Source organism: Ursus arctos, unplaced genomic scaffold (genome assembly GCF_023065955.2).
Source record: "Ursus arctos isolate Adak ecotype North America unplaced genomic scaffold, UrsArc2.0 scaffold_32, whole genome shotgun sequence".
Taxonomy (NCBI): Eukaryota; Metazoa; Chordata; class Mammalia; order Carnivora; family Ursidae; genus Ursus; species Ursus arctos.
The window spans coordinates 960,006-976,584 of NW_026623008.1; the positions used below are offsets into that span (position 1 = coordinate 960,006).

At 55.3% G+C, this 16,579-nt stretch overlaps 1 protein-coding gene across 2 annotated transcripts in view; it reads left to right on the forward strand.

Annotated features, from left to right (window-relative positions):
- Positions 1-1,902: 1,902 nt before the first annotated feature.
- PRKCZ (protein kinase C zeta) overlaps positions 1,903-16,579 on the forward strand; it is a 101,222-nt gene continuing 86,545 nt past the window's right edge. Inside the window, exons 1-4 of one of the 2 annotated variants that reach the window (XM_057305266.1) lie at positions 1,903-2,197; positions 4,938-5,059; positions 5,913-6,002; positions 7,379-7,429. In XM_057305266.1, coding sequence (XP_057161249.1) covers positions 2,127-2,197; positions 4,938-5,059; positions 5,913-6,002; positions 7,379-7,429 — 334 coding nt within the window. In that variant the 5' untranslated portion in view covers positions 1,903-2,126. The remainder of the gene's footprint in view (positions 2,198-4,937; positions 5,060-5,912; positions 6,003-7,378; positions 7,430-16,579) is intronic. The other variant, XM_057305267.1, reaches the window with a different exon arrangement.

The following is a 16,579-nucleotide window of genomic DNA, read 5'->3' on the forward strand; positions in this document are numbered from 1 at the left end:
AGGACCTATGGGCTTTTCCTGAGAATAGTGGGCATCACTGGGGGTTTTGAACACCAGATCGATGGACATGGACCGACTTATGTTTTTAAGGAAATTGGAGGCTGCTGCAAAAACCCACACACAGAGGATGTGGCTGGGACCAGTGGTAGCAACAGAGGTGGTGGGATGTGGTAGGAGTCTGGAAATATGCTGAAGGTGGAGCCGCCAGGATTTGCAGACGGAGGCGTGTGGGGTATAAGAGGGAAAGGAGGTTTTTGAGCTGAGAGAGATCTGCTAGGATGGGAGGTGTGTGTGGTGGGGGGAGGAGTTCAGAGGAGCGATTTAGCTCAGGTTGGTGTTTGGAGCCCTAAGTGGAAATGAGATGCTGGGGTGGGAGGGGGGCATTTAAGAGTGAGACCAGGAGGAAGCAGCAGAGGGAGATGCAGGGGAGAGTAGCAGGAGAGGCAGAGAGCAGAGCCCTAGGGTAAGAGCTTCTAGGAGGGGCCAGACCACTGCCAAGGGTCAATCAAGAAAAAGTCCGAGAACTGACCATAGTAGTCAAAACACAGGAGTTGATGATGAGAGTGCAGGTGTGTGTGTGTGTGTGGGGGGTGCTCAAGAGAAAGTAACAGGAGGTAGAGCCGGGATGAAGGCTGCAGACTCCGGCGGTTTGGTTGTAAAGAGGAGCAGAGAAACGGATGGGTGTGAGGGGCAAGCCTTTTGTTGTTTTACCAAGGGACAGCTGACAGCCTTTTAAGTAGGTGAGAGGTGGGCTTCCAACAGGTTTCTCTGGGTCCATCTCTAGGGAGAATATGAGTTCCGTGACCATGACTGTCCACTTGGTTCTCCAGGCTCACCCCAGGGCCTGGTTCCCAGGAAGCATCTGGGGATGAGAATGTGACCTGTACAGGAAGCCCTTCCCATTGTCCAGGTGAGGCCTGAAGGCTTGGCCAGGCCTGGAGTCCCGGGTCAGAGGTTGCCAGCTGGGTGGTGTGGGGAGGGGGCGGACAAGTGGAGTGCAGACCTCAGTCTTCGGTGCCCACCTGGTACCCAGGTGAGGTCCTACAAACGCAGATCTGGGCCCCGTTGATGCAACCAGCATGTGGCCCCTGGGGGCCGTGGAGGGTGTTCAGAGGCCGCTGTCCAGATCAAGTTATTAAGACCCACGGAGTTCGGGAATTCAGAAATGAAGGTCACGGGCGACATGGGCAAATGCAGTGTCCCTGTCCGGGCCGAGGAGTGAACTGGAACAGAGGGACCCGCCAGCTAGTGTAGACAAGACTTCCGTGCAATAGGATCTTGGGTTCTGCAAGGGGAGGAGGGCAGCTGAGACGGACGTCCCCGTGATTTTGGTTGAGTGCTCTGCTCCCGCCCCTCAAGTCACCGGCGACCCTTTCCCACTGTCCGCTAGACCAGCGGCTCTCGAACTCGCGTTCACCTCCGAAATACCCAGGGCTTGTTCGCACAGACTGCTGGAGTTTCGATTCCGTGAATGTGGGCTGGGGCACCCGAGATAGCTTGCATTTTCAACAGGTTCTCGGGGCGCTGCAGCGCAGGGGCCCCACCTGGGAAGCACGGTCCCCGGGGGCCCACTCCACCCAGGGGCCTGCGCTCTGGGCCGACCCGGCACCGCCTCTGGTTGCCGGGCAGAGCCGGGCCGCGCGCGCCTCCATTGGCCGCAGGTGGGCCGTGCCCCGCCCGACAGGTAGTCCGCCCCGCGCGGAGCCATTGGGTCGCCGCCGCGGGGACCCCCGGGGATTGGCCCAGGTAGCGGCCCCGCCTCGCCCTCATTGGCCGCAGGTGCCACCGCCCCCGCCCCGGGACCGCCCGTCCCGCCGATTGGCCGCCCGCTGGGCCTCGGGTCGGCCATGTTCGGACCACCCCCCCGCACCCCCGCCCCCAGGCCTGACACCGGGACTCCGTGCGCGCCCCTCGCGCGTCCCCGCTGGCCGTGTCCCCTGTCCCGCCCAGCCCGCCACCCAAGTTCCGCGGAGTTGGCCGGACCCACGCCTCTGAGTCCCGGCGCCGCGTGCGCCCTTCCGCGTTCCGCCGCCGGCCCCACCTGGCGCCCCGGCCGGCCGCTGGGTCCCCGCGCCATGGCCCGAGCGCCCGGGGCGCGGCGCTGACGGCGGCCGGCGGAGCTCGCCATGCCCAGCAGGACCGGCCCCAAGATGGACGGGAGCGGCTGCCGCGTCCGCCTGAAGGCGCACTACAGCGGGTGAGCGCGTTGCGCCCGACGGCGGGGCCGGCGGGCCGCGGGCAGAGCCGGGCGCGGGGAGACGGCCCGGACCGCGCCTGCCGTCGGGGACCTTGTCGCCGCCACTGCGGCGCGGGAGGGAGGGGACGGCGAGGCCCCTCCGGGCCCAGGGGCGCCCCGGGAGGTCCTGACGCGCCGTTGCCGTAGAGGCGGCCCGGGACGCGGCGGGCGCTCCAGGCGCCCTGGAACGTCACTCGCGGGAAAGCTCGCGGGGAGGGTGGAGTCGCTGGGTCCTCTGGCGCCCAGGCTCGGAGCGCTGCGGTTGCTAGCGGCTGCGCCGGTCCCTCCCCGCCCCGGCGGGGTTTTCCTCGGCTCGGACCCGCCGGAAGGGCGTTGCGGCTCGGGAGGCGCCCACAGCCTGGGGCACAGGACGGAGATATTGCCGGCAAAGTGGGCTGGACGTTAGGGCCACAGACCTGCAAGGGCTGAAGTTTTTGCCAAATGAAAACTGCCGGCAGAGTTTTAAAAATCAGGGTTTCCTAAACTTTTCCCAATTTACCCGGATAGAGGTTTCCATTTAAGAAAAGTTTAACGACCCAGGAGAAGGTTAGGTGCAGTGAGCAGCCCGCCGTTGCGCGAAGTGGGGCGGGGTGGGGGGGGGTCCTTGTAAATCTTGGGACCGGGTCTTTCGGACTCTGATCAGCTCACGTCCGCGCGCGGCGCCCTGGACTCGACCTGCTCGCTGTAAAATGGGGCGAGCGGGCACCTCACAGGGGTCAGAGGCCGGGAGCGCTTGGCCCCACCCGGGGAGCACCGGGCACTTGGCTGCCGCGGGGCCGCCCGGCTGATGGTGGGGCGGTGCCCCGAGGCAGGATCCTGCCTCCGCCCTGAGCGCCGTGTAGACGTCTCTGCTGCTGCTTCTTTACCGGTGGTCTCCCCAGAGGTGCATCTCCTGGTGCATCCTCCAAGCTGAGGAGAGGCTTGGGGCTCTTGTCTTGGGGGGGGGGCACTTTGTTTGGGGTCTCAGGTCGGAACTGCCCTGTCCCTTCTGCCATCCTCATCTGGGTCACCTGGGAGCAGGATATGTGTGGGAGAGTTGGTGACCAGGCTCTAGGGAGGAATGATTTCTGGGGGAGGGACGGCCAGCCCACCAGAAGAGGTCTCGGAGTTCCGTCTTCTGGCCCAGAAGGGTGGTTTGCCTATGTAAAACCAGTTCTCAGACTCATCAGAGGGCCAGAACATCTTGGCTTGCTGGTCGGTGAACTGTGTGGAAGGCCTGTCACCATATCAGAGACAGTCCTCTTCCCATCCAGGAATCGTGGGATTGAGCAATAAGCCACTTTGTGAAAAATCAGAGTTGATCCTCAGAGGAAGTCCACACCCCAGCAGCCCAGGTTGGGTGGGGACTGGATCCCCGCCCCCCAGCCTGCCCCCAGACTGGGTTCAAGTAGGCACCTTCAGGCACTGAGGGGAGGGATGGAGGCAGGCAAGACGGGACTTGGGCAGAGTTCACTGGAGCCCTTGGGAGTTCTGGACTGAGCCACCGATGCCCCCGTCCCCGCCCCTGACTTTGGCCCCTGGAGAGTGCTTTGGTTACCGCCAGTAATGTGACCTCTTGAGTCTAGTTTCCCCTGGCTGATGAGGCCCCCACTCATCCTGTTCCTCCCATTCCCTACCTCCTCTCCTCTCTCTCCCCTTCCCTCCACCCCTTTCCCCCTTCCTTTCATTCTCCTCTCCCCACCCTTCCCCTGCCCCTTCCCCTCTTCCTCCTCTTCCTCCCACACTCTTCCTTTGTCCCAATGTGGTACTGTCCTCTTTTCTGCCTCAGGCCGCACTGAGGTTCCTGCCCTGCCCCAGCTCGTCACTCCCTCCCACTGCCTCTGCCCTGGTCCCTCTCCCATGCGACTTCAAACCTCGCCCTCTGAGTGGGGAGGGGTGGGCCTCAGTGCAGCCATGATATTGGTTCTGGAAAGCACCCACCAAGATCAGAGCCCGAGTATCCAAACCACAAGGGCCCAGGTGGAATTCTGTCTCCGGATGGGGCTGTGCTGCCGCCTGGCCGCTGGGAGGTGGCTCTCAGGCAGCAGGGCTGCAGCTGAGGGTCAGGCCCATTGCAGTGCCATTCTGAGAAATAGGGGGCCCCCAGCTTGACCTTTGGAGGATGTGCTGACACTGGGGTCTAGCTAGGTCCCCACGGCGTCCAGCAGCACCTGTGTTTTGAGGGGATTTCTGGGTGATGCACACTGGAGTTAGAGACCCCACTTTGCCAGGTTGAGTCCCAGATGCCCACTTCTCTGAGCTCACGTCACAACCATGCGGGGTCTTGCCTCCCTCCAGCTCAGGCCTGGGCTACTGTTCGCACCGTCAGCTTTGGCGGAAGGTCTGATGAGCCAGCGGGCTGATCTGAACACACCGTCTACCCGCCCTGCAGCCCTCCTATGTGACCTTTTGAATTTGAACCTGGTGCCTGAGCAAGTGCTCGCCCGGCTTCCACTGTCCCTTTCTGATATCCCTGCCTCATTCTTACCTGCCCCCCCCCCCCATTTAGGCACATCCAGGTGCAGGATAGATCTTTCCTTTCTGTGCAGGGGCATTCATGGTAGTCATTAAAAAACAAGACTGTGGTCAGTGGTTCTGTGGGGGGGGGGTGTAATATTTTGTTTGGGAAAATTTTCATTTATGTAATCAATAACTCAGTTAATCAGTATTTAATTTGATTTAAAGTGCTCCTTGGTGAAACATGTGCATCCTCTTTGCCCAGGGACATCCTGATCACCAGCCTAGACGCAGCGATGACCTTCGAGGAGCTCTGTAAGGAAGTGAGAGAGATGTGCAGTCTCCACCAGGGGCACCCGCTCACCCTGAAGTGGGTGGACAGTGAAGGTAGCGCCCTTGGTCTTATGTCCGGTGGACTGTAAATCTCTAAGTCTTCCGTGTGCAGGAAGTTAGATCAGCCCCTCCGTGGGGAGATTTAAAACTAGGGGATTAAGCTAGTTAATAGCCATCGTCCCCCGCAGGGATGCTGGAAATCACTTCCTCAAGAGGCCGGTCAAAAAGGAAGCTGGGTTTGGGGGTTGGGGAAGGGCAGACTGGGAGGGGGCTGCAGGGGTCTCCCTGTCCCCACCTGGGGCCAGCCCTTGCCCTCCTTCCCTGTTCTTCCTCTCTCCTGTTCTGGGCTTTCCAGTGGGTGATTTGGAAGGATAAGTTCTTTTTTATTTTCATCTTCTCAGGGAGAGCTGGAGGGTAAGTAGCTAGGGCCCCATAGTGTCCTTCCCCCTCCCGTTCCTTCCCCCTCTCCATCCTTCTCTCTCTCAGTCAGACACACATCTGAGAAAGCTGGGGGGTGGGGATGCAGTCCAGCTGCCAGCTGAGGACACAGGGGAGCAGCAGCGTCAGCCCCCTGGGGCATTGGTGCTGTGCGGTTCTATATTCCTATCCAGGATGGGGGCAGGGAGCCTTTTCTTTCATCTAGGACTAACCTAGGAAGAATGTCCTTAATCCTGTCCAAGCCATGAGAGTTAGCACGGTTTACATCTGCAGGTGGACTTCTCAGGGCTCATTCTGGGGAGCTGCCGGTTCTGATGTGGGCCCCTGGTCCTGCTCGCTATTCTTGGGTCTCCCAGCTCTGCAAGGGGTGGCTGGACAGGAGCAGCCAGGCTTTGCCCTTCCCAACCTGAGTTGGACCACTTTGCCTCAGGCCTGCGGTGGCCTCAGTGATGTCTCTTGCCCCACCTAGGTGACCCCTGCACCGTGTCCTCCCAGATGGAGCTGGAGGAGGCCTTCCGCCTGGCCTGTCAGCGCAGGGATGAAGGGCTCATCATTCACGGTCAGTGGCGGCTGGAGGGGTGGGGTGGTCCCACTGTGGTCTGGGGAGACGGAAGCCTAGCATGGTTTCCAGACAGCCTAGGGGACTAGAAAACATGAAGGATCATGGTTTAAAATCTTGGGATTCCAGAGAATTTAAGGATGTTGAATACAGTGCAGTTTGGGTTTGTTTTTTCTTTTACATCTTATTAACCCAAATAAAAATTGCCGTAGCTGGTAAAGAGTCAGAAAAGCCCTTTCTCACTGGACACAGGGGCCTGGGTTCTGGTTGCCGGTCCTCATTGTCCCCGTTCCCGGGAGGCCGACATCACTGGGTGCATCAGAAGCCTGGGCTCTCTCACCGGTCTCCACCTTTTTGGAAGCTGAAAGGGTCCCGGCCCAGAGCGTATAAGGGCAGGTGGAAGGGGGGCCGTGCATAGTACAGTCAGGGTGGACGAGACCCGCCCTGTACCTGTCTCCTGGCTCACAGCTGTCCTCAGCTTGAAGCTCGGAGCTGTGTTATAGATTGAGTCACGGGAAATACGAATTATTACGATTTCAATATAGTCTGAATTGGGGGTTTCAGGCTGCCCCCCAACACTCTTGGGGTCCTGTGGGGTGTCTGAGCATGGTTCCGACCAGCCCCGTCTGCATTCTCTCTGTGCGGCCTAGACTCTCAGCCGGGCGGGTGGGCAGGGACGGCGGGGCCCAAGCTTGACGCCGCTGGGACCGGAGCTCCCAACCAGCGGTGTTCTGTGGGACAGTCGTTGTCCCTGGTGCGGGGCTAGGAGCCGGTGGCAGGGTCCAGCTTCTGCAGCTCTGTGTGTGAACGGGGTTTGCAGCGAGAGCCCCGGCCCTGCCGGCGTCTGATCACGGTGCCGAGCCTCTCAACACTGCCGGCTGCTTTCAAAAGCCGGTGTTGTTTTCTAGATAAGGAAGTGGTTTCTTCAGCTAAGTTGTAATACTTTTTAAGCTTCTGTTTTAATAATCTGTGAGGGAAACCCAGGGTCTATTTTAAGATATTTAATTTTGAACTCCACCTTGAGTGCGAAATAGAATCCGGTGTTTCGAAGTCCATTTCGAAGCAGGCGCAGCTCCTAACTTTCTGTGTTAATTTACGGCTGCGAGTCAGGAGGGTTCCTGGGGCAGCTGTTGTCTAGGCCCCCACACTGCTTTGCCCCCCAGAGTTTTTTAGTGCACTTGGAAGTCCTTTAGAAGTCCATTTTGACGTTGGTGTCCTTGGGTTTCCATGCTTTTGCCACAGTGGGTGTCTCGTCGGGGTAGGTTGGTCAGCAGCGTGGGCTTCGTGTGAAAGCCCGTCTGGTCAGCCTGACTCGGCGCAGGACCTTCCACAGGACGCGCTGAGTGACCGACTGCTCTTTCTCTCCCTCTGTCCAGTGTTCCCCAGCATCCCCGAGCAGCCAGGCATGCCTTGTCCGGGAGAAGACAGTGAGTACTGCCGTTTTCCTATGACGCGTGTCGCACGTTGCCGCTTGAGTTCTTGATCCTTGCTGTCAGGACGGTGGAGACGGGGGCCTTTTGTGGGCCACGGCTTAGGAACGGTTATCCTCGCGAAGCGACTAAAGGCAGAGTGAGTGGTTGATGTGCCCTCATGTGGGGTTTTCGCGGGTGCGCCCGCCTTGGCCTGTGTGTGTTCCGGCTGGCAGGTGCTGCCCTCAGACGCTGCTGGGTCCATTGGCGCCGTAAGGGGAAGTGCAGGAAGTGCCTTGATCTCCCCAAGGAGGGAGGGCCCGGCTGGGACAGCTGGAGACCTGGTCGTTTACGCTCTCCGCAGTCCTAGTGGCCCCCAGGGATGCCGTGGGAGCATCCTTTTCATCTCCCCGTGGGTCTGTTGAGACGGGATGAAGTCCCAGGAGCAGTGGGTCCAGAACAGAGCTTCTGATCTTGTCCCGGGGACCGTCGGAGCCCGAGCAGGTCAGAGCCGTTCTGCTCACTCTGTCCTTGAGGGCAGAGCACCCATGTGGGGCATAAATTGCTCACCAGCCACCCAGACCCTCCTCTGGCCTGGGGCTGTGCCGTCTCGGGCAGAGGCCGTGCCAAGATCGTGTCACTCACTGGGCCCCTGGGGAGATGGTAAGTGGGCAGCTGTGTGCATCAGTCTTGGGTTTAGGAAAGCAGGGGGGCTGAAGATAGATTTGGGGGCCCTTAGCATATAGGAGAGGGTGGCTGGGAGTGGCCTGGCCTTGTAGCTCCCAAGGAACACACGGACCCTGAAGGAACAGCCAGCAAGGCCGTGGGGCCATGTGGACCGTGGCGTCCTGGCCACAGTGAAGCAGGTGGTCTGATGAGGCCAGAACGCCGGGGCTGCCTGCATCTGCCGCCACGGCCAGCCGATAGGGCGGTGGACACGAGGGGGGTTTCGGGGAGAGTGCAAGGAGGCACATATCCTTCACTTAGTCCTGCTTGTGCCTCCGCACAAGGCAGTGCTTGGGCTCGGTACCCCCCACCCAGCCCCAGGACGTCCTAGCTGGGAGGCAGATGACAGGCCAGATAAATACGTAAATGCTCCGAGTCAGACAGTGATCAGTGTCGCCCAGGTAGCCATGTAGCCCGAGGTGGGGGGGGGTGGTGGAGGCTGGGAGGGGCCTGCTGGTGGACAGTTGGAGGCCAGGAAGCTGCACTGAGGGGCTGTCCCGTGGGAAAGAACGTTCTAGCAGTGGCCCCTCCGGGGAAGTGGAGGCCAGTGGGGCCCACCCGGGCGAGGGCAGAGGACGCTTGTGTGCTTGTATGGCTTTGCTGAGCGTGGGACTTGGGAGCTGCCGGGATGTGGGTCGGGAGAGGTTTATGAGGTGGGGGACATGCAGGGTCCCTGCCACAGGTGGAAGTGGGAGTGGCTGGCCAGTGATGGTGTCACTGTGGGGGAATGTAGGGAATGTGAACTTCAAGAAAGCACCGTCCTGGGCTGTTCCGCTGCCGGCGGGTCCTCGAGATGCTTACCAGGGGCGGCTCTGTGGCTTTGAAGACCACTCAGAGAGTTGTTGATCATTCCACCAGCCCTTGGGAGCGCCAGGTCCCAGGGAGGGGCTGAGGGTGGTTGACGTGTCTCTCCCTGCCCACGATCCCTGCTCCACACGTCGGCACCCGAACACCAGGCACACAGGAGAAGGGCGGCCTCATCTCGCTGGCCAGGGGTGTGTGAGGAGAACGCCTGCCTCACGAGGGGCCTCCGGGGTTCCTGGGCTCTTGGAGTGTAGGTGTTTTCCCCTGTATTTTACTCTTCTGCTTAATTTTAACGTCCCCACGGTGGACAGGGTGTGCTGTGTGTTTTTGGTGCCTGTGTGGGCATTCATGTTCAAGTTTTCTTGGCCTCGAGCAGCATGCCTGATGCCAGGGAGCAAGAAGGGTCGGACAGGTGCCATGTGAATGGCGCCCTTGAGCTGTGTCAGGACCGCATGAAGCGGGCCGGATGGACTGGCAGACTGTGGCCAGAGATGGACAGGCAGCAGGAATGCGGTCCCGTGGTGGCACCTGGGCACATCCAGCTGGAAGGGCCACCTTACACCACCTGGACCCGTGTCCCCTTTCAGTTGAACACCTTCTAGCACCTTCTGTTCAGGTCGTGAATCTGGATTTCATCGGTTCTATAGACCGATTGTGTAAAGTGGGGCACATGGGCGGCTCCGTCGGTTGAGCGTCTGACTCTTGATTTCGTCTTAGGTCATGATTTTGGGGTCATGGGATCGAGCCCCAAGACAGGCTCTGTGCTCAGCGGGGAGTCTGCTTGGGATTCTCCCTCTGCCCCTCCCCCGTGTGCATGTGCACATGTGTGCACGCTTGCATGCGTGCGCATTCTCTCTCTCTCTGGAATAAATAAATAAATCTTTAAACAAATTGTGTAAAGTACAGGTAACATAAAATGTGCTATTTTAACCACTATGTGGTGAATGATTCTGTGGCATTTAGTACACTCGGTGCTGTGCAAGCCCTCTACCTACTTCCGGAACCGTTCCGGAAGGTCAGCAGCCATCCCCACTCATCCTCCACCCAGCCCCCGACCGTCCCTGTGGATTTACCTGGTTGGACTCTATCACGGAATCATGCGGCATGTGGTATTTTGTCATTGGGTTCTTTTACTCAGCACGATGTTTTGGAAGTTCATGCCTGTTACAGCGTGTGTCAAAACGACATTCCTTTCTTTTCCCAATTTTTTACTGTGGTAAATTACATACAACGTAAAACTTACCATCTTGACCATTTTTGAGTGTGCGGTTCACTGATGTGAATACGTTCACGTTGTCGTTCAGCCGCGACCATCCGCCTCCTGAACCTTTCTCATCTTATGAAATCGCAGCTCTGTCCCCATTCAACAGGAACCCCCAGCCCCTGGCTCCCACCCTTCCACTTTGTGTTCGGTGATTCTGACTTCTCTGAGTGCTTCTGAGTACCTCGTATAAACGGAATCGAACAGGATTTGTCTTTTGTGACTGGTTGTTTTACTCAGCATGCTGTCCTCCAGGCTCATCGGTGTCGAAGTGGACGTCGGGGTTTCCTTGTTTCTAAGGCTGAGTAGTAAGTATTCCGTTGTATGGACAGATCGCATTTGGTTTGTGCTGCCGTGAACATGGGTGTGCAGATATCTCTTCGAGAGCTGCCTTCCACTTTTGGGGGGTGTAGACTCACAAGTGCATCCGCTGCACTGTATGTAACTCTGTTTGACTTCTCAAGGAGCCTCCGCACTGTCTCCCATAGTGGCTGCTCCAGTTTGCATTCCTACCAACAGTGCGTGGGGTTCCCGATTTCCCCACATCCTCGTCTACACCTGTAGTTTTCCTGCCATCCCCGTGGGTGTGAGGCGGTCTCCCATTGTAGTGCTGATTTGCATCTCCGTGATGCTCCTTGAGCGTCTTTTCCCAGGCTTATTCCATTGTTATGTCTTCTTTGGAGAAATGTCTGTTCAAGTCCTTCACCCATTTTTGAGTTGGGTTGTTAATTTTTTTGTTGCTGGGTTTTGGGAGTCTTCTTTCTACCCAGGGTTTTAATCCCTTATCAGCTATATGGTTTGCAAATATTTTCTCTCATCCTGTGGGTTGCTGTTTTCCTCTGTGGATCGTGTCCCTTGATGCACAGAATTTTTAAATTTTCATGTGGTCCAATTTGTGTGTTTTTGTTTTTGTTGCCTGTGGTGTCACATCTAGGAAATCACTGTCAAATACAATGTGGTCAAGTTTTATCCTGTATTTTCTTCTAAGAGTTTTATAATTTTAGGCTTTGCATTTAGGTTTTTGATGCATTTTGGGTTAATTTTTGTATATGGTGTGAGGTAAGGGTCCAACTTCATTCTTTTGCATGTGGATATCAAGTTTTCCCAGCGCCGTTTGTTGAAAAAACCAACCTTTCACTATCAAATGATCTTAGCCCTCTTGTCAAGAGTCATCAGACACCACGGGAGGGTTGGTTTCTGGGCTCTCTATTCTCTTGGACTTCATGTCTGTTTTTATGCCAACATCACATTTTTTTGGTTACTGTAGTAAGTTTTGAAATGAGGGAGTGTGAGGCCTCCAGTTTTGTTCTTTTTCAATATGGTTTGGCTGTTCTGGGTCCCTTGAGATGGTTTTTAGGATGGGTATTTCTATTTCTGCAAAACATGTCATTGGGATTTTGATAAGGATTGCATGGAATGTGTAGGTTGGTTTGGGTGGTATTAACATGATGACAGCATTAAGCATTCTAACCCATACACATGGGACGTCTTAATTTTGTCACATTTAATTTCTTTCAGCACTGTTTTGTAGTTTTCAGTGTGCAAGTCTTTCACCTCCTTGGTAGGCTTATTCTTAAGTATTTTATTCTTGATGCTATTATAAAATGGAACTTTTTTTTTTTTTTAAGATTTTATTTATTTATTTGACAGAGAGAGAGTGAGAGAGGGAACACAAGCAGGGGGAGTGGGAGAGGGAGAAACAGGCTTCCCGCCGAGCAGGGAGCTTGATATGGGGCTGAATCCCAGGACCCTGGGATCACAACCTGAGCCAAAGGCAGACCCTTAACGACTGATCCACCCAGGCGTCCCCAGACCTGTTTTCTTAATTTCTTTTTTGGATTGTTCATTGCTTGTGTATAAAAATGCAACTGAGTTTTGTGTGTTGGCTTTACATCCCATTTTACTGAACTTGTTGATTAGTTCTGACAGCTTTTTTGTGAAATCATTAGGGGTTTCTCTATCGTCTGCAAACAGAGATCATGTTACTTACCCCTTTCCAATTTATGTGCTCTGATTATTTTTTTTCTTGCCTAATTGCTCCTGCTAAAACTTCCACTACTGTGTTGAATAGAAGAGTGGGCGTCCTTGTGTTGTTCATGATCTTGGAGGACGAGCTTTCAATCTTTCACCACCCTGTGAGATGTTTGCTGGGGGTTTTTCGTATTTGGCTTTTACTCTGTTGAGGTAGTTTTCATCTGTGTTATAATGAGACATGTATATGGTGTTTGTCCCCGGTTTCTGTCAAAGCTCCTAAATCCCTTTAAGTCTCCTGAGTGGTGGGAGTGTCTTTTATCATTCATTGAAAGTTCCTCCGGCATACACTTGATTTATGCTAATGAGGTGATTTACGGTGGGGCCTCTGGATAGCCTCAGGATGGGGTGGTGACAAGAAAGACCTTGTGGCTGGAGGATTGGAGTTTCCAACCCTCCCCTCCGACCTCTGGGGAGGAGAGAGGGGCTGCAGGTTGAATCAATCAGGTCTATGAAACGAACCTCCATAAAACCCCAAAAGGAGGGTTCACAGAGCTTCTGGGTTCATGAACACATGGAGATGCGGGGAGAGTGGCTTGCCCAGGGAGCGCGAAAGCCCCATGCCCTTCCCCCATACCTTTCCCTAGGCGTCTCTTCCATCTGTCCCTGAGTTAATCCGGCCGCTCTAGCAAATTAATCACACCCAGGAGGGGATTGTGGGGATGTCCAGTCTATAGCCATTCGGCCAGAAGCACAGGTGACAGTCTGGATTGGTGACTGGTATCTGAAGTGGGGGAGGAGGGTGGTCTTGTAGGACTGAGCCCTTCACCTGTGGGATCTGATGCTATCTTCAGGTAGATGCTGTCAGAACTGAGTTAATTGCGTGGTGGTATGGGGAGAAGGAGACGCATGGTGACTTCTGTGCCTTGTTTGTTGAGTATTTTGTTTGTTTGGTTTGAAAGTTGAGGGACGCCTCCATTGGTTGAGCATCTGCCTTCGGCTCAGGTCATGATCCTGGGGTCCTGAGATCGAATCCTGCATCTGGCTCCCTGCTTCGTGGGGAGCCTGCTTCTCCCTTTCCCTCTGCCCCCTGCTTGTGCTCTCTCTCTCTGACAAATAAATAAATAAAATCTTAAAAAAAAAAAGTCGAGTAACTTTTTGTCAAAAGGTTGTGGAACTCAGTTGTAGTCGGAAACTCTGTCATTTAGAAATTCTGCAGCAACTTTTGCCTTAGCTCTTCTAACACTTTTAGGCCTAAATAAAAACTGCCTATTTGTGTGTTTGTTTTTATTTTGATCTTTTTTTTTAAGACTTTATTTAAATAATCTGTCATAGAGAGAGAGAGCGCGCTCGCACAAACGGGGCAGAGGGAGAGAGAGAGAAGCAGGCTCCCTGCTGAGCAAGGATCCCTATGTGGGACTTGATCCAAGGACCCTGGGAGCATGACCTGAGCCAAAGGCAGCCGCTCAACGGACTGAGCCACCCAGGCGCCCGTGCTTGTCTGTTTTTAGAGAGAGCACACTCATATGAGCAGTGTGGAGGGACGGAGGGAGAGGAAGAGAGAATCCCAAGCAGGCTTCATGCCCAGTGCAGAGCCCGACTTGGGGCTTGATGTCATGACCCTGAGATCAAGACCTGAGCTGAAATCCAGAGTCGGACGCCCAACCGAATGAGGCACCTGGGCCCCAAAAACTTCCTATTTAGATTGGAAACAGGAGTGTCCATTTCTGTAATGTGAACCTGTCTCAACCCAGACAACTAGTCTGGTCTCCAATGGCTAGAACTTCACGTGTGCCTAACAGAGACTGGAGAGGTTCAGTGTTTAGCTGGAAGTCAGGCTGTGTGAAAGGCCCAGGTCGCTCGAGGAATTCGTTACATGGTTCCAGTGTCCCCACAGCTCCATCAGCAACCCTTTGTCAGCCAGCATTTCCTCTGTCCTCCCTTCTTCTCTGGCTCCTCACCCTCCGCCATGTTGGTCTCCCCCTTGTTTAGTGCGTGTTTTTATCATGAAAGGATTTTCAACTTCTCAGATAGCTTTTTGGCAATGACGTGTGGTTTTCTCCTCCATTCTGCTCATGTGTATTGCATTGAGGGGTTGTCGTCTTGGGGCCATGTTTGCATTCCAGGGGGCAGATCCGGGTTGGTCCTGGGGTGGATCAGTTCTCACTTTGGCATCAGCGATCATAGGACTATTGGTCTATCGATAGTTTTCCCTTCCTGTGTTGTCTCTACCTCGCTTTGGTATCGGGTTATGCTGGCCTCCTAGAACGAGTGAGGAGAGTTCCCTCCTCTTCAGTGTTTTGGAAAAGTTTGAGAAGGATGATGTTAGTTCTTTAAACGTTTGGTAGAATTCGCCAGTGAAACCGTCTGGTCGGTGATTTTCTTTCTCGGGAGATCTTTGATTACTGATTCAATCTCTACTAATTATAGGTCTGTTTATATTTCCTATTTCTTCGTAATTTAGGCTGGGCAGGTTTTGTGTTTCTGGGAGTTTGCTCATTCCCCCTAGGCTGTCCAGTGTGTTGGCGGGCAGTTCACAAGCTGTCTTGCAATCCTTTTATTTCTATGGAATCAGTGGTAGGAATTGTACCACTTTAATTTCTGAGTTCAGTAATTTGAGTCTTTTTTCTTTCTTAGTCCGTGTGGCTAAAAGTTTGTCCATTTTCTTGATCTTTTCAAATAACTAACTTTTGGTTTCATTGATTTTTTCCCCCCTCTGCTTCTATATTTCCCGTTTTGTGGATCTCTGCTCTAACCCTGATGTCTCCTGCCTCCTGCTGTCTTTGGGTTAGTCTGTTCTACTTTCCCAGTCCTTAGGTCACGGAGTTGGCTGGCTGGCCACCGGTAGTGGTTGAGGTCGTGGTTCACAGGTTGGCTGTCACAGCCGCGTGGCCCCACACCCCATGTCTCTGAGTGTTCTATCTCCCTTGTGATTTCTCCTTGGATCCATTGGTTGTTCAAGACTCGTTTAATTTGTAGACGTTGGTGACTTGTCCAGTTTTCCTTCTGTGATTCATGTCTAACTTCATCCTGCTGTGGTCAGAGAAGACACTTTGTATGTTTCTCTTTTAAAATCCCCTGAGACTTGCAGCCACAGTGTGCCCTGTCCTGGAGGATGTCTGGTGAGCTCCCGGGAAGAACGCACACGCGTGCGGCTGTCGGGCGGGGTGTCCCGCGTGCGGCTGTCGGGCGGTGTGTCCCGCGTGGCTCCGTCGGGTGGTGTCGGTTTATTGTGCAAAGCCCTCTCTTTCCTTAGTCTCTTCTGTCTGGTCGTTCCTTCCTGTTTATGACTGAATCCTATTTCATTGCGTGGCTTTCCTGCAGTTTCTTATCCCTTTGTGTGCGGATGGACACGTGGCGTTTCCACCTTCTGGCCTTGGTGACTCATGCTGCTGTGGCGATCACGTGCAGGTTCTGGGGTTCGAAGGTACTAAACCGGGAGTCTTGTTCTGGCCACACCACTAACCAGTTTTATATGTTGAGGCATCATCCGAGTAAACTGTCAGCAGGGCCCCATGAGGGTCACGCCTTCAAAGGGAGCCTGACTTCAGTCCAGTTCTGGGCCCTGTGCGGGCTGCCCTCCGTGGGCCGCGTGTTGCCTGTCAGGTGCGAGTGGCAGAGGTGAACGTGCTGTAGAGGTTTGGCTGGGAGGCCGGGCTCCCTGCTGTCATCAGCAAGGGCCCCATAGGAGCCGAGAGATGGAGGAGGGTCTCTCCCACCACGTGGCAGCATATTTCCAGGGTGTTCCCGGGACAGGTATGTGGCATGATAAGGAATTGACAGTCCTGGCGGTTTGGTGGGCCACGGCTCTGTGGGGAAAGGTGGGCTGGCCGCTGAGGTCCCTGTGGGGACCCGCAGTGTGGCAAGCCTGTGGTGGCTCCAAGCGTAGGAATAACGTGGCGGCTCTGGTCTGAGGGAGGCGTGTCTGCTGGCTGCCGGCAGAGTGCACCAGGCAGCCCAAGGCCCAGAGCAGCATGGACGGCAGCACAGAAGGGCTCTGTGGCCTCACGGTCGCCTCCAGGCCACGGGTGCCTTGGGCCTTAACTCCCTGTGTTTCTCCCCGTGTGCTCGGTCGGCCACCCCCATCCTCATGCTGGACTGGCTCTGCGGGGGCACCGGTGGCGGCTGTGGGCATCTTCCAAACCCTCCTCTGTCACGTGCCTTTTCGTGCCTCTGGTCACACGGAAACGTTAATCTTTGAGTTTTGCATGTTCAAATCTGTTGATATTTTCCTTTCTGGCTACCCCAAAGGGTAGAAAAATTTTGTTTCTTGCATTTTGGTCTTTGATGCATCTGGAATGTGAGTCTGTGTCTGGGATAGTGTTGGCCTGGGTGTCTGGTGGGACACGTATCTGTCGTGAGTGGTCAGCGCTCTTGGGCTGCAGTCGCAGCAAAGCCAGGTCTTC